Source organism: Marmota marmota, unplaced genomic scaffold, assembly GCF_001458135.2.
Source record: "Marmota marmota marmota unplaced genomic scaffold, marMar, whole genome shotgun sequence".
Lineage (NCBI taxonomy): Eukaryota > Metazoa > Chordata > Mammalia > Rodentia > Sciuridae > Marmota > Marmota marmota.
In genome coordinates this window covers 20,953,658-20,979,558 of record NW_026000249.1, presented here as the reverse complement: position 1 = coordinate 20,979,558, position 25,901 = coordinate 20,953,658, and the positions used below count along the sequence as shown (strand labels likewise).

The window sequence follows — 25,901 nt, the reverse complement described above, 5'->3', positions numbered from 1 at the left end:
GCAAACTGATTAACATGAGTTCTGTTATAAAACTACTTAGGCTTTGTTTAAGTCAGCTTTTCATCATTGTGACCAAAAGACCCAACAAGAGCAACATAGAGAAGGGAAAGTTTATTTGGAGCTCACAGTTTCAGAGGTCTCAGTTGACAGATGATCAACTCCATAGCTCAGGTTCTTAAGTGAAGCCCATCATGGTGGAAGGGCATGGCAGAGGAAACCTGCTCAGGACTTTGCAATCAGGAAGCAGGGAACTCCACTCATCGTGGACAAAATACAACCTGAAACATGCACCCCCAGTAACCAACCTCCTCCAGCCACTCCCTATATGCCGACATTTACTACCCAGTTAATTCCTATCCACAGATTAATGTAGTGATTAGGTTAAAGCTCTCACAACCTGATCATTTCCCTCTAAGAATTTTTGTGTTGTCTCACACATAAGTGTTTGGGAATCACTATGCAAACCATAACAGGTTTGAATTCCTCACTGAAGCACTTTCAAGTTCGATGACTTTGGGTCAGTTGTTTAACTTGCACAATACTGTTTCCACTTTGTTAAATAGAAAAATAATACCTACTTCACAGAGTAGTTGAGAAAATTAAATGAATTCGTACACTAGTGCTCAATAAACAGAAGCAAGTATTATTCTATTCTTTTTTTTACTATTATGAATATTAGGTAATATAAATTCTTAAAATAAGTTATTTTTAGATTTTTAGAAAGTTTTTTTTCATGTATTTGAATGTGTATAAACTTATTTAAGTATCTTAGTGGGAAAGTATTTTTTGGAGATGTCTATGTTATTTTAATTATCTATAATAATTGCTGGGCCCTGTAGAGTTCTTTACAAGACATGTTTCCTAACTAGCTCCTTGTTTGACACTTTACATTATATCTATTCATTATCACAAGCCCTGTTTTCTCTTTCCCATATGCCTTATTCTCTAGACTGTCTTTATCTGAATATAGAGATGAGTTCAACTACCTCAAATGATTACCCTGTAATTATATATAAAAAATAAGCTACAGTGCTCCTTTATCAAATACTATGCTAAAGAGCGCAGAATTTACCTATTCCAAATGCCAATAATGACAGACACTGCATATAAATTGGACATGGCTTTAAGTCCTCTTCCACAACAGAGGGTTGTCTTTGTGAATATAGTTGAAAAATAATTCAGGTGTCTCATTATTATTATTAAGGGATATTATTCTTAGGTATTGTTATATGTTAAAGTGTTTGATATTCAAAGACAGATAAAATACAGACCAGTGGACCTTAAAAATATTTAAAAATATAACTTTCACCTGAAGTGCCCTAGATACATTCAATATTATAACTTTCTAATGAAATCTTTGGCTTTATCCATCATAAATTTCAACCTCTTCTTTGTCTACCAGCCCTCTTTTTTTCAAATCCAGTTTACTCCTCAGACACAGGACAAGAGCATTGTCTATGCCAGAACCTGTTATATTTGCTGAGGACATACACACATCTCTTTTATTAGTGGTATGTGAATGCTAGAAAAAATAAACAATGGGAAGGGAGGTAATGGCCACTGTAAAAATCTCAAAGTAAAAACTAATTCACTACAAAGCTACATAAGGGAGGAACTTCTTGTATCCAGGAAATTGTTTTCTGACAATAAGTAAAACACTTAAATATTATTATGTTCTTAATTATTTACATCAGCATTATCTTTTATTTCCTTTTACTCATTTAAATAATAATCTTTTGTTCATTCAAAATTTATTTTAGGTACATTTTCAAAAGGGAACTTTTATTTTTATCTTAACAAAATTTTCAAAAAGTTTTATTAAATTTTCTATTTTATCTGAGGTGATGCTTCTATACTTTCTTATTTGTATTTTACTTAACTAGTTATTTAGCCCTTTATTTCTTGTCCACTGATTTTACACATATACTTTATCTTATCAACAACCTTATGTGTAATCATGTATACCTTAATCAGTAAAGTTTAGCAATAACAAATATAGGTCTATACACCTCTTCAACAAAAACATGGCATAAACATTATTATCATTTAATTTTGAATTTACTTCTCCCATCTTTTATAATATACATATATATAGATATATATACATATGTACATGTATACACACACACATATATGCTTAGAACTTCATTTACACCTTCTTATTCTTCCCAAATTAGTTAATGTTATTGCTGTTTCTATTGCAATTTTTATTTTATATAATAATAATTTAGATTTTCCAATCTTATTTTACTAGTTTCTGTGATTAATTTTGCTTTTCATCTTTTCATTTCTTCTGAATTCAGTTTCCTTCTTTCCTTCAATGTGAGTAGCAAATGCTCTTTTATTTTGCATGATTGAAAATGCCTTTGTTTTGCCCTTAGCATTGAATAATAGCCTACTTGAGCATATAATTATGTCAGGACAGTTATTTTTTGCAACACTTAAAATATTATTTCTTCATCTTTTGAAATTTCTTTTATTAAGAAGTCTGCTGTCAAATTATTGTTTCTTATAATTTTTTCTGGTACCATTTAAATTTCCCTTTGTTTTCCAAGCTCTGCAGTTTGTCTCTATTTTGTCTATGTGTACATTTGCATTCATTTGTATTTTGTCTCTTGATATGCTTATAAGAATAGAGAAATTATTTCTTTTTTATCAGTTCTTCATTATCTTTATGAAGATTTGTCTTTTTTCCAGTCACTCCATTCCTTCCTAAGGGAACCTTTATTTGATCTGTGAAGAATAGCCTCAACCTATATTCTAATTCTTGATTTCTCTTTACAATTTTGTGTATTCTTATTTCTGTGTGCCTGATTCTGTGTATTTTTTTTGAAATCTTTCAGTTCTAAATTATTTTTTCAACTCCATATAGCATAATTTATTTTATTCTTCAGTAGATAAATCTACTCATCTCTGTGTATACATTTATCTATATATCTATAAGTATATTTTCTCAAAGACCATATTTTTCATATTTCAAGATTTAATTTGAAAATCTGCCTGTTATTTTCAAGATATCTTGATTTTTGTAATAAATTGCATTTCTTCCTTTAAACATTTAAAAAATATATAATCTGATAAGTATTGACTTATTATTAAGCACAAAATTGTTTAAATTTTCCAGTAGCCAAACCAACCATGTAGTACTCCACTTTCTGACTAGTAGTTGGCTTCTTAAATAATACTTGAGTGTGACTCTGTAACTTTGTATTCACTCTTAGTTATTGAAATTTACTCTAATTTAAATTTCTTATGCTGTATACAAGTCTGACACCATTATAGTTTGATCTTACAGCTTTGCACATTTTTATAGAAGTGCAAGTAAGAAAAAGGGATCTGACAGTGCCCTCCTTTCACCCAGTTTCTGGATATTGATCTTTTAGTGTTGGAGTAAGGAAGAGTAAAGAGGCAGAAATACTGTGTTCATGCTGGGGTCCTGCCCTAATGGGGTCCAGGGGTCCTGAAGGATGAGTGGCGTCAGCGCAAAGAATGGGACAGATGTCATTCCATTGGAGCAATCTCCAGAGAAAGAGCTCTAATGCAGCTTTCTCTGGGTCATCTTTTACTGCAATTTTTTCTCATCATTATGGATTCAGAATAAGTCATTGATTATACAACTTCCAAATTTTGTCATGATGTGACATTTCCTTAACAATCACTAGGGGTATAGAAAAATGTGACATCAATTTACATTTTTCCAGGATGTGACTTTTACTTATGAATTATTATGTCTACAAAATCATTAAAAATATGTCACTAATTTACATTTTTTTCAGATTTTCCCAAGATGTACCATTTTTTCCCAAGATATGCTATTTCCTTATTAACAGATGCCAAACTATGTAACCAGACTCTAAGTCTCCTACCCTATCATTAACCTTTAAATTTAAAGTACACCTGTATTTTATTTCTAATCTAAAATTTCCATCTAAAGAAGTCCCCTTAAATCTTATACTTAAAGTATCCTGAAGTCTATAAACTATTCTTAAAGCATATTAGGAACTTATACAGCTAAAATTTAAGAATTCTAAACCCAAGAATCTAAATAAGATAATATTTCTAACATTATTCTAAAAGTATGTCTTATAAAGCTACTTTAATTAATTCCTACATTAATTCTCATAAAACTTTCTCAAAGAGTTTCTTTGTTTCTTAGTCAAGGTACACTAGTTCTTATATTTTTGTAATTTCTCTCACTGAAAGGCAAGTTCTGCACATCAGTTCACTTACTGCCAATATTAACTATGCTCATCATAAGTCCCTATATGAAGTAAAAAAGGATTTATAGAAAAGAGGAGAATGTATCTTTATATGCCTTAACTTTCCTAAGTATATAACATAACTTTCCCTTAACCAAATAAAACTGCATATGGTGGGCTTTGTGCAATAAGCATAATGACTAGGCTTTCTAAAAGGCCAGAAATATGGGCTTTGGTTCTTAGTTGATATAATCAATGTGGTACCTAAAATTCTCATGACCTTTTGGAGAATGATTGTTGTCCATTATCAGTTTTGTCCTCAATGTGCTGAGATAGAAGAGCAGCCTTCTTATTTTGTCCTCGATATGCTGAGGGGTAGTAGAACAGCCTTCAAGGCATGAATTACCTGTTATGTCCTAGACATCTAAAATTTATTTATTTTTTTAAAGAGAGAGAGAGAGAGAGAGAGAGAGAGAGAATTTTAATATTTATTTTTTAGTTTTAGGCGGACACAACATCTTTGTTTATATGTGGTGCTGAGGATCGAACCCGGGCCGCACACATGCCAGGCGAGCGCACTACTGCTTGAGCCACATCCCCAGCCCCGCCATCTAAAATTTAATTTGGTTTGGCATTAAACATACTCATGCCTCCTGTCAGAAACATAAACATAAAAATGAAAAGTCCCAATTACATAAAAAAGGGTCTCATGGTTTCAGTTTCCCATCAGCACAGCTTTGCCAGCACTTATCCTTACATTGACCATGTCACAACAGTGGGAGGGGGAGCACCTTCACCATGTTCATGAATATTCTTTTCTTAAATGGTCACAATTGTTCTTTCCTTTTGTTAATGCTCACATACATCTGTGATCAGTCTCTTGTCCTCTTTCTATATATTATTACCACTTATCTCTTTTCTAGGACTCTGTGGAATCTGCTAGGGATCTGGGTTGGCTTTATTCATATGGACTTTGAACCCTAAAAGGGCTCTCTTAGGCACTCATGATTCATTGTAATATTTGACAAAAATTCCAGGCCAACTCTTGTCTATAACCTATACCACCTACCCTTTGAAGATTGCATGTCTTTTTCAAGAAAAAGACTCATGGATTTTATTATTTGTTCTAATGCAAATCTGTCCACTTCTACATTTTTTTTTTTTGAGAGAGAGAGAGAGAGAGAGAGAGAGAGAGAATTTTTTAATATTTATTTTTTTTAGTTTTTGGCAGACACAACATCTTTGTATGTGGTACTGAGGATCGAACCCGGGCCGCACGCATGACAGGCGAGCGCGCTATGGCTTGAGCTACATCCCCAGCCCTTCAGTTCTACATTTTTATATATAGTTTTATGTGAGTTGTGATATATCAGTATTTCTTTATTTTGGGGGATACATACAAGTAGTTTACTCTTTTTATTTTTATTTCACACATAGCAGTAGGATTTATTTTGACATTATTATGAATGCATGGAGTATAGTTTGCTTCAATTACACTTATCCTTCCCCATTTCCCTCCGCCTGTTCTCTTTTCTCTTTTTTTCTGATATTTCTATTTATTTATATGTTTTAAAAATTAGTGTCTTGTTTATATACATGATGAAGTTTGCATCTTTTGGAACAATGATTTAGTGATCCCCTAAAGCCTTATTTACTCACCATGCCTCAACTAAAAACCTGTGGGCACTGGAAGAACCAATTTCCCATTCCTCCCAGAAACTGAAAAGCTTGAAAGTGTTTTCCTTTGATTCCTTTTTGGTCATACCAATATCGTAAGAGGAAAATTAGTATCAATTACTCATACTTAAATATACCAACCCACTAGATGAGTCATTCTCCTTTAGATCCTGTAAAAGAAAAGGGATCTACATGAGTTTGAGTTGGTATAGCTTCATGGTAGAGCACTTGCCTAGCATGCAGAAGGCAATGGATTTGATCACCAGCAACACACACATGAATGTACACACAAATGAGTGTCACTAATTTCCATAAAAATATGTGAAAGAATTGCATAACTTTCCAGACTTTCCTCTTTTCACTCCTCTCGAACAGCTTCTCCTTCAGGCTCTATTTGGAACAGGGCTTATAAAAATGAGTTATTAATGTACTCCTCAAATAGAATGTAGGTAATGTATCCCTTTTATGCCTTAAGCATAAAAACTAGATGTCAAACTCAAGGAAATAAATCCTACTGGACATATATATGATCAGACTCAACATGTTTATAATAAAATTGTCTAAAATTGTTCTATTATCTCTGTATCATAAGATATAGAAATTATAATTCATTACAACTTATGACTTCCTCTAATGGCAATGAATTTTCTTATGTGTCCAATAATTTTTTTGTTTGTGAGCTCACTTATAATTTTTTCTACTAGAAATATCTTTTGTTTTCTACTGTTGAAAGTTTTTTTATTAGTCCTTTTATTTATTTCTACCAGGATCCTAGAGTTTTTATCATCATGTGTGATACAAGTTTGAGTTTCATTTTCTAATGGGAGGATCCTTATTTTCCTACTGAGAATCTAAAGATTTATCAGCCTCCCTGCTAATTTCTTACAGTGGGTAGGGGTTTTCTAGTTCTTGTATTCAAGATGGGTAGCATACTACTTTATTCTTTTCCATCTGTCTGGCATGCAGGCGACCATTGCCTCATTTCCTATCCCAAGTTAGTGTTAAATACCCCAGCTTCTATGGCATGTATCCTGTTTTGATAAGCCAGTATTATGTTAAGCTTGGTTTCCCACTATTTACACTTCTTTTCTCCTGACACTTGAGTTTTTCTGAAACAAGTTTTATAGATGAGCTTTGAATTTCAAAAGTTTCCTTTATATTTAACCCAGCATTTCAATATGACTGAAATAGGGTGTGAGGTTGTTACCACGTCAGCTCCATGTACTATTTTGAAAGGAAATTTGCTTTTTAATTTCTACTTTCCTTAAAGGCCACTTAGAATTCTGTGATTTCAAAGTAATTTTAAGTTCCAAACTGTTAAGTTTAACAGTTATTCTAAGTGGCTTTTAGCTCCAAGTTTGGTTTGGGGACTATATTTTATTTTGTAAAGGTGACCTGTAAAGCTGGTACATTCAGCCTCTCCAGCTGTGTCCTTCAGATGCACTGAGGACAGAAGAGGCCATCCATCGTGATGGTTAAATCAGCAAGATAGTTCATTACCTCAGTCTGCACCAAAGTTAATAAGACACATTACCAATTGCATCCCCTTATCTTTAAAGTTCTAAGGTACCCTTGAGTATTTAAGGAGATATTTATATTTTCCCACTGGGATCTTTGCCCAGAAGGAAGACAGCCTGCAGTCCAGCAGTAGCTGGAAATGACCCAGATTTAAGATGTCTATCACCTTTTAAAGCAAAATACTTAATTATACTATTTGTGATTAAAGTATTTATAAAATACCAAGCACATAAGGAAAGGTGGGAGGCTTATAGGACCTCTTAGAATGATATTTGTCATCAGAAGAAATAGAATATCCNCCCCTCCCCTCCCATCTTCCCTCTCTACCTCATCTGCTGTTGTTCAATTCTCTCCCTTGTTCCCCGCCCTTTCCCCTCACAACCTCTTATATGTAATTTTGTGTAACATTGAGGGTATCCTACCATTTCCATATGCTTTCCCTTATCTCTCCCTTTCTCTCCCCCCACTCGTCTCTGTTTAATGTTAATCTTTTCCTCATGCTCTTCCTCCCTGTTCTGTTCTTAGTTGCTCTCTTTATATCAAAGAAGACATTTGGCATGCTTTTGATATAGCCTTTTTCTCTAAGATCCTTCCAGATCTCAAGGTTTACAAAAAAGGGTCTAAATTATTTTTACAAAGTACTCTTCCTTTGTGTTATAACACTGAATTCTATATAGACATTTTATCTGCTTAAGTCTACTACAGACCTCTAAAGACGTTAATGTACAATTATGCTTATTTGGAGTAGACCTAAACAGTATGACAGTATGAGACATAAATTCCACTTTGAAATCTACATGAATTGAATTGCAGCAACACTTTAAAATATTCAAATTTAATTTCTAGGAATTTTTACAGCTTAGAAAATATGTTTTCTGATAGTAAATGGACATGCATTGTTACTATGAATACCTTTAAAATGTTCAAAAATTTTAGTAAATCTTCACGTTTTACTTTGGAAATTTGTATTAAGTGAATTTCAAAAGGTTTGCAAGGATAAAATCTGAGTTGTGTTAACCTCTAATATTTAACCATTCATGCTCTATGCATTTTACAATGCTTTTGGCTTATCATTTACATGTAATGAATATGTATTTTAGCATTTGTAATACCTATACAATTATATGAATAGTGTAGCCCCTGTGTAAGTCTACAAATTAGGCCTAAATTATCTGAGATGTGAACAAAGTGTGAAATACTTTTTTAGATAGACTAGAATTAGAATCTTAAATATCAGGGCAGATAATTTTATCCAATTTCTTTTTTTTCCCCAAGAGAATTATAAGACCTGAATAAGTATCAAGAACCTTGAGGACAGTCACAAGTAGACTATAATTTTGACCCTGTCCTATTCTAAGATATTCATGGGGCAAACATTTCTTGTGAAATAACAATGTGATTTATCTTCCAGAAAAGATGAAACCAACTTAAGTGATGTACTAAAACTCTAGGGAATGTAAAGGAATGAATAATGAGAAAAGGTAGAAAACCTGAAGCAATACCAGAGAATATTTAGAAAAGGAAGTAGGGGAAAGGCTTATTATTACTATTTACAATTCTGTTTGCTAAAGTAGACTGACAGTGTTGCTGCTAATCATTCAGGAAGACATTTTTGAGTAGCACAGGCTAGACTATCAGTTGTCAAGAATACAAAAACAGTATGACTTTTGGGTAGGCATGGTGGTACATGCTTGTAATCCTAGTGGCTTGGGAGGCTGAGGCAGGAGGATCCTGAGTTCAAAGCCAGCCTCAGCAAAAGAGGTGCTAATCAACTCAATGAGACCCTGTCTCTAAATAAAATACTAAATAGGACTAGGAATATGGCTCAGTGATTGAGTGTCCCTGGGTTCAATCCCTGGACTCCCCCCCCACCAAAAATAAACTGTATGACTTCTAAATTTCCTTACACCTTAAGAATTCTATAATTGATTACTTAATTTTGCTTTGTTTTTTGTAGTTCCCTTTTAAAATTAACCGCCTATGGATTTCATTAGGACATAAAAGAAGAAATGTGTCTATGAAAATAAATATCTGCAAAGTTAATGTGTGTTAGAAGTAGTAAAATGTTTAAATTACAAAGAAAATTACCAATAAAAACATTTTTTATACTAAAAATATGTCTTTTTAAGTGTTTTGGAAGTCATAGTTATATTTTTTACAAAATCATTCTCTATTATTTACATTTCCTTAAATTTATGAGGAAAATATGTTGAGATTTTTCAGAATTTGAGAAAAATATAGAAAATACAAATATGTATTAGAACATTTCAATTTTTTAGCATAAGCAAAAAAAAGAGCATTGAATGAATTGATGAAAACATGTCCATCCTTTATTTTATAAATATTTTTGACACCTAGTAAGACAATATTGAATCTATTGTTTTCTCATACACCTAAAGTTGGCACTGAGATTGTTTTTTCCCTGTAAATCTAGCCAGACAACTTTTTTGGTTTTAAATAGTATGTCAGTTTATTATTGGTGGGCAGCTGTAAATAACAGAAAATAAGGCAATGGCTAAAGCTCAAACATTTTTTTTCCTCACAAAAAGATTTACTAGAGGGAAGTTATACAGAGATGATAATGGTTCAACCATATAATGAGGCACCCAGGTGCTCTTTCTTTTATGATCCCTTACTCAGCATGAGGAACCATATCATTTTTACCTGCTCCTCAGCAGGTGGCTACTCTACCTACAGGCTGTGTTTGTATGTATAAAAACATGTGAAAAGCAAAAGGATTTTTTTCTTCCTCTTTCTTCTCTCCTCCAATCCTGTCTTTTCTTTCCTTAAATAATACAGATTAAATCCAGCAGCAATCACTCTACCACTCGACCACAACCTCAAACATTTATTTTTTATTTTTTTATTTTGAGAAATCTTGAACTTAAGTCTTCCAGCATCAGCTTCCTAAGCAGTCATTTGCCATGGCTCCTGGCAGGGATTTCTTGAGATAATGTTCCTTTTTTCTTTTCCTTCCCTCCTTCCTTCCTTCCTCCCTTCCTCCCTTCCTCCCTTCCTTCCTTCCTTTCTTCCTTCCTTCCTTTTTAATTTGAGGAGAGGAATTCTATTCTTGAGCTTCTACCTACATATATGTTTAGAATGATGTCACTTGCATACCACTATGTATAAGAGAAGTTAAGAAAGTGAATATTTTATCTTTCCAGGATTTAGAGTAAAGGATATCTTAAAGAAGGTAAATCATTTTTAAGTGTTCGGTTCATAATGCTATCATAACCCCATAAAAAATCATCGATCAACACACTATTTTTTGAAGCAACAGTGTTCCTTCTTATTTGATTATCCCAATTAAAATTCACTTTAAAATGCTTTTGGCTTAATTATATATAAATCAGAAATGTTGAGCACTTTTTGTTAATTAAACATATTTAGAAAGAGAAGAGAAATATTAATTATTGCAAATGTATTTCAGTCTCTTGAGAATTTGATGCAACATTCAGAGGATAACCCGAATCAGATTCGCATATTGGCACAGACCCTAACAGATGGTGGTGTCATGGATGAACTGATCAATGAGGAACTTGAGACTTTTAATTCTCGTTGGAGGGAACTACATGAAGAGGTATGAAGATAAGTGAAAAATGTCTTTAATCTTATTTTCATAAATGTATAGCAGATTTAGAAATCTCAGATAAAATGAGGAATAGTTTCAGTACTAGCTCAGCTCCCAGGTGTTTGAGCAGCACCAGAATCTGACTGAGTTCTTTACACATGTATATTGTAATTCATCTTCATTTATGTAGGATTTTTTAAACAGGAAACTGAGATATACCAAGAACAGTACCATGCTAAAGTCTACAAAGTAATGAATAATCCAGTATTGATACTAGTCTTGGGAATCAGGATCCGGTCCTCATTCACCCTGTGTTGAAGATTAAACACCCAAGAAACACCTAGGCAAGAGTAGAAGCAAGTTTCATTAAAGATAGAGACAGAGATAGACTTCTTTAGAGAGAAGGAGCCCCAGAGCTGGAATCCACAGGAGTGGGAGTGTCTTGCCTTTTTATAGATCTTAGATTTTCTCTCCACTCCACCATCTCTCTTTGTCCTGCCTATGTGAAGGTAGGAAAATAGCAATCCAGAGCATGTTCATTTGCAGCTCCTTACATTGGGAAGTATGAATCTCCCAGATCTTTGGAAGTGTGTTAGCATTGCAGGTGGGAAATAAAATCCTGAGGTTAGCTGTTAGCAAACTATTTCCTTTCTTTGATAATCAGCTACCTGTCCTTTACCCCTGTCTCAGTATTCAAGTCAGATCCTATCTGAATCAGACTGATTTCCTTACCCAAGAATACCAATATGGATTGTTAGTCTTTATATGCTCCTCTCTCTCTTTTACACAAAACCCCATACACATTTGTTATACTCACATATAATCTCTTAATAATACATATGATTCCATTAGGACCCTGGATATTGTTTATTCCTCCCAAATAACACAACAACTTTTTTATATATAAGATAAATTTTCATATTTCTGAATTCACATACATATGCATAACTTTTCAAATCAAACTTAACATATTTCTCCTAATCAAATACTGTTTTCATACTCTTTCATAAATAAAAAATGGATTTTTAAAAATAACCTGTTTCATCATGATGTTTAGTTTCATATCCATTTACTGAGAGCATCTACTATATGTGAGATACTGTTCAACATTTTGGCTAATACATAAGAAAAAACTATCCAGCATAATTTATAGATTGATTGTTTAAGCCAAAATTCATTGGTTTCCTATTGTGTGCAGGACATTATCAATACTATCCATATAGGGTGTGAAGGGGAAAATAGAGACTAAGTGGGGTGGTCACTAGGGAGACCTTCAGGAACCCTTTTGATATTTAAATGGAGAAGTTTTACATGTTTTAAACTAGAAGAAAAGTACTGAATAGGACCTCTTCTCTCTCATATCCTGAAGAGAATTTGCTAACAGTAAGGTAGATCTGTATAGGTATGGTAGGAGCAGCCTCCAGGTTTTAATCCTGCCACTGTATTCCAGTAAGTAGTTTATCCATATGAACATAAGGGATTGGACATTGGAAAGGATAAATTTGAAACAATTCATTATTTCTTCCTTGTTATTCTGTTACTGAATGTGAGTCAAAGTAGATATTCCTAGGTGGTAACTAAATTGATGGTAATTTAAATTTGGAATTTGCTCTAGAGTTATAATATTCTTTTATTTATATTTGTATATTATTTTCAGCTAAGAAGTTATAGTTCAAGTTAAAAAAAATCAGAAATCCCATCATGAAACTGGCTTTGGCTAAGGTCCAACTTTAGGAATACCCCATTCCCTAATCAGATCTTGGCATAAGCCTTATTCATAAAATAATTTTATAACCATTTATAAACATAAACTACTTATGGCCTTGTATTTCAAAGGTCTTTGATATGAAACCAACATAAGTCCATGCTAAGCATCTATAATCTGAAATCCAAAATGTTCCAAATTCACAATTTTTTATTAGAGCTTTATGGTTATACATAGTAATTGGCTTCATACATAGTAATTGGCTTATTTTTTTGCTGATCCTTTTTGAAAAATTTGAACCTGACTTTATATGATGAGATGCAGGCACACTATATATGTATAAATTTACTTTCAAGTTATGTGTGTAGAGTGTATATGAAATTAATAATTTTGTGTATGGAGAAATCCCCACAATATCTCATTAGGTGCAAATATTCTAAAATCCAAAGAAATCTAAAATTTAAAATATTTCTTTTCTCAAGCATTTTGGGTAAGGCATACTCAACTTGTGATAATTCAACTAAGGACACTTTGATAGAATAGCTGCTCTACCATAATACTGTACTGCATTGCTAAAGCATGAAATTTTGAATAAGAAAAACTTAGATAGGAATAATCCCTGGAATTAGTCAGGGTGCAGAAAGGGCACCAAAACTACATCATCAATTGAAAAGGAAAGATTTCCTAAAGAAGTATTAGCTGTTTACTGGGAATTAATTATTGTGTGTGCGTGTGTGTGTGTGTGTGTGTGTGTGTGTAACAGCTTTTTTTCATAATTCTTAAGAACAATGAAAGAGAACTCTAAAGAATGTCCTGGTATGGGTGCATAAGCACGTACACGCACGCACGCGTGCGCGCGCACACACACACACACACACACACAATGCCCTGGGAATAAGGGATAGTATTAAAGGAAGGAACTGAGTGGGAAAGGGAGGAGCTCTACCCAAGACTATATTCAAACCTCTTTGTTAAGCCTATTTCTGGGATCCATAAGATGGCAATAGAGTTTGCTGACAAGAGCTAATTTGTAGTTAGGGTGCTCAAGTTACTATGAAGGGACTATTGGGTTTGGGTGCTGACAAAATTCACAGGAAAGTAGCTTGTAATGGATGTTATTGTTTTTTATTTTTATTTTTTGTTTTTTAATCAGACACAATACCTTTATTTTATTTATTTATTTTTATGTGATGCTGAACATTGAACCCACTGCCTCACACATGCTAGGCAAGCACTCTACCACTAAGCTACAACCTCAGTCTTCTTACTTACTGGGTTTTTTTTTTTGAGAAGCTGGTTGTTTTACACATTAAACTCCTTAGGAAACTACCTGTAGTGGTTGCTTCTGAACTTGGGAGACCAGATGGGACTCCAGGAAGCTCCCTATGGATTTGCTACCCATGTTGAATTCACCACTGGAGCACCCATACAATATGCCAGATTCTACCTTTTCCACAGGCTAACCAGAGTCACAGGTATGAAATGTAAAAGCACATTGGAACATAAGAAAGTTAACCTCCTCCATTGTCACTCCAATGTTTTCTACTGAGAAAGCTTAACAACATGCCAACTGGCTAAGGGAGAAATATTTCAGTATCAAAAACAGGACAATATTGGCCTGGGGCTATGGCTCAGCAGTAGTGCACTTGCCTGGCATATGTGAGGCACTGGGTATGCTTCTCAGCACCGCATATAAATAAATAAAAGTCTAACAACAACTAAAAATATTTTTTTTAAAACAGGACAGTATTGAAAGACAATTCATTTATAACTGACACATCCCCCTATAATTTATTTCCTATGTGTCCTTGGGTAGTAGTTCAAGGTTTCCACATCCTCATCTGTAATAATATATCCTGTTACTTGGGATTCTTGTGAGAAAAAATATAAAATACTACATTCAAAGTGCTTAGTATTATTCTAGGAACATAGTTAACAGTCAATAATGATTAGAACTTTTATTTTGACTAGGTCATATTCTAGAGTACCTATTCTCTAGAAATGTGGGTATATACATAACTATGTATATATACCATTAAGAGCAAGAATAGGCAAACAATTATATAAATTCTAATATGAAATATAATTAAATTGAACATATTTCCATTAACTAAATGTTTCCAGAACAGGATCAAGCATAATTTATTTCTTAAGGAGGCAGGAAGTTATTGTGAAAATGTTGAAGGCATAAGCACAGACTCAGAAAGTTAGTGTTTTTCTTTTTTTAAACTATTAAGCTTTTGCTGGGATTCATGGTACATGCCTGTAATCCTAGTTTCTCAGGAGCCTGAGACTGGAGGATCAGAATTTCAAGGCCAGTCTCAGCACCTTAGTGAGACTCTGTCTCAAAATAAAAAATAAAAATAAAAAGAGCTGGAGATATAGCATAGTGTTAAATTGCCACTGGGTTCAGTATCTGGTATCCCCCCCCCAAAAAAAAAATAAAAAAATGAAGTTTTTTTTTTTGAGTGATAAAAAAGAAAAGGAAAGCAAAAAGAAAATGCATCAGATAGGGAAAAAAAGAATTTATCATTCTCTAAATCTTAAAATTGGAAGGAGTTCTCTAGCTCTACTTCAGTGATCACTTAAGCAGAATGCAATAACAGCAATAAATAAAACCTGAATGAATAGAATTGAAACTGTCTTGGCTATGCTTATATAGATATTTGATCAATACTAATATGAGAGTTATTTGGCAATAAAAATAACTTTTGAGATTAGAGTGGATTAGGATGGGCTCTAAATCACATGACTGGAATTCTTAGAGGGCCAGGTAAAGACAGAGGCACACAAAGGGAAGAGGGCATGTGAAGACAGTGGCAGAAACTGAAGTGATGCAGCTACAAGCCAAGGACTGCCAAGGACTGTTGGGAGCCAACAGTGCCAAGGAAGAAGTAGGGAAGGATCCTTCCCTAGGTTTAGAGGGAATGTAAGTCCATTCAGTTTTGACACCTTGATCTTGGATTTCTAGATTTCAGGACTGACAGAATGGTTTCTGCTATGTTGAGCCAAGCCCTTGGGGTACTTTGTTAAGAAAGTTCTTGAAAACTAGCATGAAGTTTCTTTTTAGGGGTGATGAGAATGTTCTAGGATGGATGGTTGCATACTTCAGTGGATATTATAAAAATTACTACATTATATACTTTAAGTTGGTGAATTTTATGGTATATGAATTATAGCTCAATAAAGCTATTATTAAGAAATATTTAAAGTTATTTAAAATGCCAACCTTGAGTGACCCCAACATGGAGAGCTTCTATTTTCAGTCTATCATTGAAGGTGAGAGGAAATTGAGAGGTAAATATTAGCTATTAGTCAAATAGGACTGGCTGCTAGGTCTGTTGCTGATTTGCTATAGGGACTTGCAACCTTTTAGACAGAACTACATCTGCAAAGACCTTATTCTAAAGTCACATTCTGAAGTTCCAGGTGGACCTGAAATTTATGGTGGATGCTATTCAGTCTAGTACAATACCTATTAGCACTCAGTCCTCATTTTCTCTCAACCCTCCTCCACTCCTATGGCAACCAATAATCTATTTTCTGCCTATGGATTTGCCTGTTCTGAACATTACATGTAAATGGAACAATATGTAGTATTTTCTGACTAGCTTCTTTCACTTAGCACAAGGTTTTCATGATTCATCATGTTGTAGCATAAATCAGTACTTTATTCTCCTTTTTGGGAAATAAAATATTTAGTTGTATGGATAAAAAATAACTTTTGATGCTTTAGGTCTGTGATTAAATCACGTTAAAGATCATATCCTTCTCAAATTCTATAGGGCTAGAATTTTGCAAGATACAATATTGAGTCAGAGTTAAGATGATGGGTACAAAGAGTGCTTTCTTATGTATAAGGTGTAAAGCACTTTAATCAATTATAGACTACTTATGTAATAGAGAAACACATAATAATTCATCACCTAAATCAATCCTTTGGATATTCCCACTGATTATCTAGAGACAGTGACGGGTGTTTTGATGCAGTAGACTTGGAACTTTGGGATACATATTCTGAAAGACTAGAAAAACAGAATGATTACACTAAACAGAGTTTTTAAATAAAAAAATTCCCCCAAATCCACATTATGCATTAATACATTGTAGTTAAGAATTCTGGGGGTTGGGGTTGTGGCTCAGTGGTATAGCACTTGCCTAGCATGTGTGAAGCACTGGGTTCAATTCTTAGCACTGCATATAAATAAATAAATAAAGGTATATTAACAACTAATAACAATATTTTTAAAATTCTGAATTTGTTTTAAGCCATTATTTATGTGATTTTTTTTATCTGAAGAAAAACAGTTTTCCCATTAATAAAGTAAGTGCTTTTTCATTTGAAGATGAGCCTTAACCCATTTTCTTCTCAATTAAATGCCTATGTCAGAGGTTTGTGGTTTGTTTTTTTATTGCCTACCCATGTTTCTTATAGCTACAATTATGCAGAGTTAAGGTGATATTTAGTTGCCTGTTAAATCAATCAAACAGCCAGAATTTTATTGCCTATGAATATTTAAAAGGGACAGGCTAGATTCCATTCCTAATTTCAGAGTGTGAGTTTGCATTCAGATAAGTAATAAATTATTTCTGTCACTCTAAAAGGCATCTTTCACTCTTCATAATCATCTGGCACTATATTTTCTACTCAGAGCAATGATTTGAAGGATGGTTAGCAAACCAGGAAGCAGCTCCAAAAGTCATACCAATTCATATAATTTTTATGACTACTATAATAGCTTTATTCTCCACCATAATAGTAACCAAGTCACAGAAGATCTTTTAGTAATATAACAAAATCTATAATAATAGTAATAATACTCTAATGGTTACAAAGACCCAGGTACTGTTCAGACACATGTGTTCTCATTTTCTTGTTTAGTTTTCACAGTATCCCTATGATACGGAATATTTTTTCTACAAGTAGTTTTAGTTTTTATAAATTTTTTATTATACATGACAATAAACTATACTATGGCATAATTGTAAAACCATGGAATATAATTTGTTCTTATTCAGTCCCCAGTACTTCCCTTTTTCCTTGCTTCTTTCTATTCTGTTCCCTTCCCTCTACTCTATTGATCTTCCTGCTTGTTACTCATAGTTTTTTTTTAGTTAGTGTCTTGTGGTTGTACATGATGGTGAGATTTCCTGTGATATTTTCATACATGTACATATGAAATTTAGGTCAGATTTATTCCAATGACTTTTCCTATCCCTACCCCCCTCCCTTCATTTTATCCTCCTTTGTCTTCGCTGATCTTCTATTCTTTTTTTTTTTTTTAAAAACCCTCCCCTTATTTTGGATTAGCTTCTGCATATCAGAGAAAACATTCAAACTTTGATTTTTTTGGAATGACTTATATCACTTAACATGGTATGGAATCTTTTACACCCCCTAGTCTATACAAATGAAAAGGGATTAACAGTAATAAGGTTAGGAAAAGGCTTGCAAGCATTTAGATCCAGTTCTCTTGGTAGTTGGAGTCTAGACACATAACCATTTCAGGATACTACTTCTAATCTCTGGGATCCTTTGTATTCTAAAAAAAGCTGCCTATTGAGAAACAAATACAGTAGATATTTGGTATCTGCGGATTTTGTGTCTGCTGATTCAAACACCTGCTAAACAAAAATATTCCAGGTAAAACTATATTCCAAGTAAATGTATACAGATCATTTTTCTTCTTGATATTATTCCCCAATGATACACTATACCACCTATTTTCATAAAATTTATATTACATTAGATATTATTAGTAACTTTGAGATGATTTGAAGTATAAGAAATGAAGTATGTTATATGCAAATACTGTTCCATTTTATATAAGGCACTTGGCATCTGCAGATTTGGGGTGATCCTGTAACCAATTTTCTGCAGCAGCTGAGAAATAACTATATTGCAGCCAAACAATTTTCTTATTTTATTAAAGAGAGAGAGAGGAGAGAGAGAGAGAGAGAGAGAGAGCCTTTTAATATTTATTTTTCAGTTTTCAGTGGACACAACATTTTTATTTTGTTTTATTTTATGTGGTGCTGAGGATCGAACCCAGCGCCCCACGCATGCCAGGCGAGAGTGTTACCACTTGAGCCACATCCCCAGCCCAATTTTCTTATTTTTGAAAAAAAGCGAACAGTATGAACTTTAATGTATTAGGGGTGCCTAAAATGAAACACTTTAGTCTTAAATATTAAAACTATACAGAGTCCATTGCTCTTACCAGTTCTCTTGATTTTAGTAGTTATTTCATCTTTCTATGGACTTTTGTCCCTTTCACAGTTGTCTGTAAATTGTTTAACTTGATATTAAATAGCAGAGTAAAAGAGAACAGAAAAAATATGAATTGGTTAATTCTGCCTTAATGATAACTTTAATGATAGGTAACTAGAGGAATCCATTAATTGTTCCAGATTGTTATAACTTTGAATTGTTCATTCAGTGTCACATTCCCCTTAGGGTAGCTAGAACAGAATAGACAAATATTGATTGAAAAAACACTGTATAGTAATCCAGGAAAATAATTAACATTATATAAGTCATGAGGTCTAATTTATTAGAAAGCTGTTTATCTAATAAAAGAATATGCTTTGTGATTTTCAGCTTATTAGATTAGATTTTTCAGTTTATTAGAAAGTGTTAATCTATAATAAAAACAATAGTGACTGCTGAGCAGTTTTATAAGTTGGTCTTTAGCTAAGCACTTATAAACCATATCAAACTTAATTCCCAAATTAATCTGGTAAGATGAATTTGATTAGCTTACTTTACAGATGTAGATATGAAGCTGACCTCCATTCTTGGGACCGAGGCAGTTTATGTCCCCTAAAATGCCCTCTGCAAAGCACCTTGGTGTTAGACAATGCCCAACATACATACTTTTAAATATATCCTCACTTGCAAAGAAGTATAGGTGAACCTTAAAGGTCAGAGCAAAAAAATAGATAAAAATAATGTTTTACAGGTAATACAATTATGAGTTATGACCCTTGTATTGCCCTGGAGTTAAAAAAAAAACAACAACAAATATTAGGAAACCAGATTTTGAGTGACTTAGGTTATTTATTTGGTAGCAAAGATATCTCAGCCTCAGGCTCAAGCAAATGGGAAAACAGAACAGAAATCCTACATAAAGTAGAGTTATAGTATCAGTGAAATGATAAGCAAGGGGAACTCTATTTGTCTCAAGGATGTTCCAAGGTAAAAATGCATCTCTCTTCTTACTAAATGAAAAGGAGTAAGACTTATGACTGAGGGTCTTTTCTTGTAAGGATCTCTTGATTGTGTAAATACCCAAATAAGAGATTAAGTAAAGGGGCTCTAAGTTCCTGACACCCTAGCACTACTCAGAAGTGAATATAAATCCTTTATAAGTAAAAATGTTTTAGTATCCTTACAGATTAAACTCAGTGAAATTTGAGCTCACAAAGAAAACAAACACACACACTCACACACACATACATACACACACATACAAGAAGCCATCATGAAGCACATGAAGTCAGTATATACAATTTAGGATAAATTTAGACAACTCATTCTTTAATGTCAGTTATTACAATTGATAGAAGTAGAGTATAAAATATGTAGTTAAATTTTTTGAATATTTTTTTAGTTGTAGATGGACACAATACCTTTATTTTATTTATTTATTTTTATGTCGTGCTAAGGATCGAACCCAGTGCTTCATAGGTGTGAGGCAAGTGCTCTGACACTGAGCCACAATCCCAGCCCTGTAGGTAAAATTTTAAAGCAGAATACAGCAGACACTAGTATTGCTGTATGTATACACATGGCTGTATAACCAATGTGATCCTGCAATCTGTACATGAGGAAAAATGAGAATTCATACCCCATTTGAATCAAATGTATGATATGTCAAGATCATTGTATTCTCTTGAGCAACTAATTTAAAAAAGAAATGTTTTGAAAATTTTAATAAGGAATAAAATACTGTAAAAGTTGGAGAATATTTGAAAAGTCAAAATAAATGAAATTAAAATATATTCGAAAGTTTAAAAAATAAATGAGTATATTTAAAGGATGCTAAATAGGTTTTAAAAGTGACAAAAAGAGGTCTGGGATTGTGACTAAGTGGTAGAGCACTTACCTAGCATGCGTGAGGCATCAGGTTCGATCCTCAGTACACATAAAAAAAAAGAAATAAAATAAAGTTATTGTGTCCATTTACAACTAAAAATATACTTTAAGAAAGTGAGAACAAGGGAAAATTTAAAAGTAACACACAGAATATGTTCTCAAAAACTAAGGTAGTTGAAAATATTCACAAAAAAGCAATATATATGGAATAGGAGTGGAATATAAACATCTTACTTATGTCAAGTGTATTTGAGGAAGAGAGAGAAAGTGAAAATTCCTGAAACACAATACCAAAAAGCAATTTAAATTGTTTTCTAAAAACATAAAAGTGGGTAATTGAATTAAACAAAGAAGACATTCAAATGAATTAGACATAAGAAAAGGTGCTCCATGTCACTAGTCATCAGGAAAATGTAAATCAAAACCTCAGTGAGATATTTTCTCACCACTGTTAGGGTGGATTTTGTCAAAGAAAAGATAACATATGTTAATGAGGGTGTGGAGAAAAGGGAACACTTGTCCACTGTGAAAATATTCACTGGTGCAGTTACTATGTAAAGCATTATGGAGGTTTCTCAAATAACTAAAATACAACCATCATATGATCCTGCTGTCCTACATTTTGGCATATACCAAAGAAAATCAAATTGGTATCTCAAAGAGATTATCTGATTTTTTTTGGTCATTGAAGCATTATTCACAATTGCCTAGATAAGGAGACAATCAGTCCAGTGATGGATGAATGAAAAAAGGAAATGTTATATACATACAATGGAATATTATATTTTATTCAGTCATAAAAAGGAAGAAAACCCCGTCATTTGTAACAACATGGAGAACATAATGAGAAAAGACAGATACAGAAGGAAAAAAAAAACTGCATGACACAGCTTACAAGATGAATCTGAAACAGTTACACTAAGAAGCATAAAGTGAAACATTGGTTTCCAAATGCTGCGGGGAGGGGTACAAGGTTTTAGTTATACAGCATAGGTAATCCCTAGAGATCTTTAAAGCATAGTGCCTATAGTTAATAATACTGTATTATATGCTTAAAAGATTGCCAAGAGGGTATATCTTAAGTGCTCCATTACAAAATAATAGCTAATACAAGGGCAGGAGGAAACATTTGAAGGTGATGAATAGGTTTATAGCATAGTCTATCATCATGATTTTTTAAAATTATTTTTTAATTGTCGATGGACCTTTATTTTTTATTTATTTGTATGTGGTGCTGAGAATCAAACCCAGTGCCTCACACATGCTAGGCAAGCACTCTGCCACTGAGCCACAACCCCCACCCTACCATGGTGATTTTATTAGGGGACAGACAGATGCAAGTAGTGGGAACACAAAGGTAAGGTAATGGTTCTCTAAAATGGGTCCATTGTGCTGACCCCCACATACTTTCTTTTCTAAGAAGCAATTCACCTGCAGCCTTGCCTGGCCTAAATGGACAGGATATGTCACATTTCTCACCAAACTACCTGTTATCTGCAGGAAAAATGCAGGCCCCAAATAATAAGAGGAACCCAAGATACACTGTATGGGGAGACGTTTGTGATCATTTCCATAGACCAAGTCCCCAAACTCAGATAAGAATGATTAATTCCCCCTAACCATAAAAATCTAAAAGAATTTATGGTTAGGAATCCAATTAGAACTGATCAGCAAGGGCCAAAGGTGACCTAGGGATTTCCTGACAGTGGGGAATTGAAAGTCTGATATCATCTTGCTGTCAGTCCAAAGTTAAGAGGCGGACAAGGGCAGGACTCTCTGAAAGTTTCTCTGGGATTCCCAGTGAAACTGGAGTAAAGGAGAAACACACTGTCCCCTCTTCCTCTCTGAGAGGACCTACTCTTTCCCTTGAGACTGTTTCCTTCCCCCTTTCCTATCACTTCTAACCAACTCATGCCTGTTAATCTAAGTGACATGTCTGGTGTCTGAAATCTTTCTTACTTCATTGCAAGAATTGGGTTTGAAGGGAACATTTTTGTGATGCCCCAGTTTCCCCAGCCCTATAACAGTTTCATGGGTGTAAACTTATCCCCAAACTTGGCAAGTTGTGTATATTAGTTAGGTATAGTTTTTTGTATGTCAAAGAAATTTTAAAAACTCCTTGATATTGGTCCAAAAGAACCAAAAAGAAAAGTCAGCATACCCATGTTTATAGCAGCACAATTGTAATAGCCAAGCTATGTAACCAGTATAGATGTGCATCAGCAGATGAATGGATAAGGAAATATATTGACTTGTATCTAAAACATTAACTGCTGATGGAACTTTACTTGGCAATAAAGAACAACAACATTATGTCATTTTCAGGAAAATGGAACTAGAGAACATCATATTAAGTGATACAAGCTAGAGTAAAAGTCAAGTGTTGTATGTTTTCTCTTGTATGTAGAAGGTAGAGAGAGAAAAGAAAAAAAAGCAAAAAGATCTCATGAAAATAGAAACCAGTAGACAATGGGCTTCAGGGGGAAGGAGGAGGGGGCAAAAAGAGGAGATACTGGGAATGAAAGTGACCAAATATCACAATGAATCATATTATATATAATTATAATGATCAAATACAAATTTTTAAAGAATTTACCTGGAAAGCATGGTAGTTTTTAATCAAATACTATATAAAAGTATCATATGATCTGGAGAGGAGTTGTTAGATTTGAAATATTAAGAAGTCTTTTATTGTTTTCAAGGAGAGTAGAGATATTGACAAAATTTAGGCTTCATTCTAAATTTTCAAGGATAACTACAAGTGGAGTATGTAGCTTCCAAGCAATTAAAATAAGAGATGGAATAGTTAAGAAAAAAAAAAACCTTTACCAATAGACAATAAGGCAAGAAAGGAGGAAGACAAAACAGAAAAATTTGAGATGAATATAAACAAAAAAGATAGTATAAAAATACATGACTAGCTACAATACTATTTACTTGTATTCCTCCTATTAAGGCAGAGGTCTAAAGATTAGGATAAAATATCAAAACTCAAAATATGTTTTTAAAAAAGATGTATAAAAGAAAAAAAAATTATTGAAGCTACCTTCAATGGAAACGGATTTTTCAGAAAGAATTAATCAATGCAAAGTTTGAACACCTAATTTATACCAATATAATAGACACCAAAGTCATTGCCATTATTAGTGATAATGATTCTATAACTCACATATACCTGGTCAAATAGCTTCAAATTGCATAAGGCAAAAATTAACAAAATATAAGAAGAAACGTATAACTTCATTTGTGTGTAGGAAATTTCAACACCTCTTTCTTCCAACTAACCAAACAAAAGTTATTAAAGATAGTGATGATAATTAATAAGTTGAATATAAATATCATAGAAAGTATCCAGAAAACAGTATATAACATTGGTCTCATGTACATATATACCTCCAAAAATTTTATGCATTTGGCATTCTTAGAGAAATAGACTTTTAAATCAGTAACAATTTAGAGTCAAAACAAAAAGTAAATAATTCACGAGCTAACTATGAAATAAAAATGGATGGCTAAAATGAACAGAACTGAGTGATAATGAAAATAAAAATATCTATTAAAGCTTATTTACTCATTTTAATACTTAGAAAAATAAATGCTGAAAACTAATGAGCTAACTTCCCATCTCAATAGATATGGAAAAAGAGAAAAAATCAGATAAAATGAATGAAAGAGAAAAATTAAGATAAAAGATAAATAGAATATATGCGATCAATAAAATTAAAATGCCTGTGTTCACATTTTAATTAGTTGAAAAAACAGATGAGTTTCTGGTAAGGCATGTGGAAAAAATAGAGAAAAAAAACAAAGAAAATGTTAAGGATGCAAATGTCATAGTAACTACAATACAATATATATTTTAACAATAGCTAAACTGTGGAACCAACCTAGATGCCCTTCAATAGATGAATGGATAAAGAAAAATGTAGCATATATACACAATGGAATATTACTCAGAAATAAAAGAGAATAAAATGGCATTTGCAGGCAAATGGATGGAGTCAGAGAAGATAATGCTAAGTGAAGTTAGCCAATCCCAAAAAACAAATGCTGAATGTGTTCTCTTATATAAGGTGGCTGATTCATAATGGGGTTGGGTGGGGTAGCATGGGAGGAATAGACAACTCTAGATAGGGAAGAAGGATTGGGGGGGAAGGGAGGGGATATGGGGTAATTAATGATGGTGGAATGTGATGATCATTACTATCCAAAATACATGTATGAAGACACAAATTGGTGTGAATATACTATGTATACAACCAGTGATATGAAAAACTGTGCTCTATATATGTAATAAGAATTTTAATGCATTCTGCTGTCATATATAAATAAAAATTTACATAAAAAGGAAACAGGAAAATGCTAAAAGTTCTATGCAAATAAATTTTAAAAACTTACTTTCTAGAAAACATCACAACAAAATTCATGGAAGATAATATAGAAAGCCTAAGGAGAAATGGAAAATTAATCACAAATCAAAAGTCTTCCCACAAGGAATATATCAGATTGGAACACACTTTCTAGGAATAGATAATTCTAGTCTTCAAATTCTTCTGGAGAATACAATGTATTGGTAATATAGAAGTCTGGAAAATAAAAGATTAGATTTTTATTTACCAAATTCTGGCATAAAAGAGTACAGGAAGGAAAATCCCATGCCAATCTCATGTCATAAAAATATATAAGGAAAAGTCCTAAAATAAATTATTGGCAATGTGGATCCAGACATATATAAACTATGCTAATTTTAGTTCTTTTGAATAAAACCAAGGAGTAGGATAACTAGGTCAATGGTGAGTTCATTCCTAGGTTTTTCAGGATCTATATACTGCTTTACAGAGTGGTTGTACTTATTTGCAGTCCTACCAACTATATTTAATAGTAAAATATTCTTAGCAAAAATATTGAAGGAAAATCAGTAGAACAAAGGAAGTAAAACAGGGGTAAGGCATAGAGGAGAGAAAAAGGAAGTATTGGGGACTGAAGTGGAACAAATTATATTTCAAGAATGTATGATACTATCAAATTTAATTCCACCATTATGTGTAACAAAATGCACTAATAAAATATTTTAAAATGTTCTAAGCTACTGAATTTTGTCTAAAATTGTGCAGAGTTACCAAACTAAGTATC

At 33.1% G+C, this 25,901-nt stretch overlaps 1 protein-coding gene across 1 annotated transcript in view; it reads left to right on the top strand.

Annotated features, from left to right (window-relative positions):
• Dmd (dystrophin) overlaps positions 1–25,901 on the top strand; it is a 1,737,386-nt gene that overhangs the window by 380,212 nt on the left and 1,331,273 nt on the right. Inside the window, exon 24 of the mRNA XM_048796385.1 lies at positions 10,825–10,974. Coding sequence (XP_048652342.1) covers positions 10,825–10,974 — 150 coding nt within the window. The remainder of the gene's footprint in view (positions 1–10,824; positions 10,975–25,901) is intronic.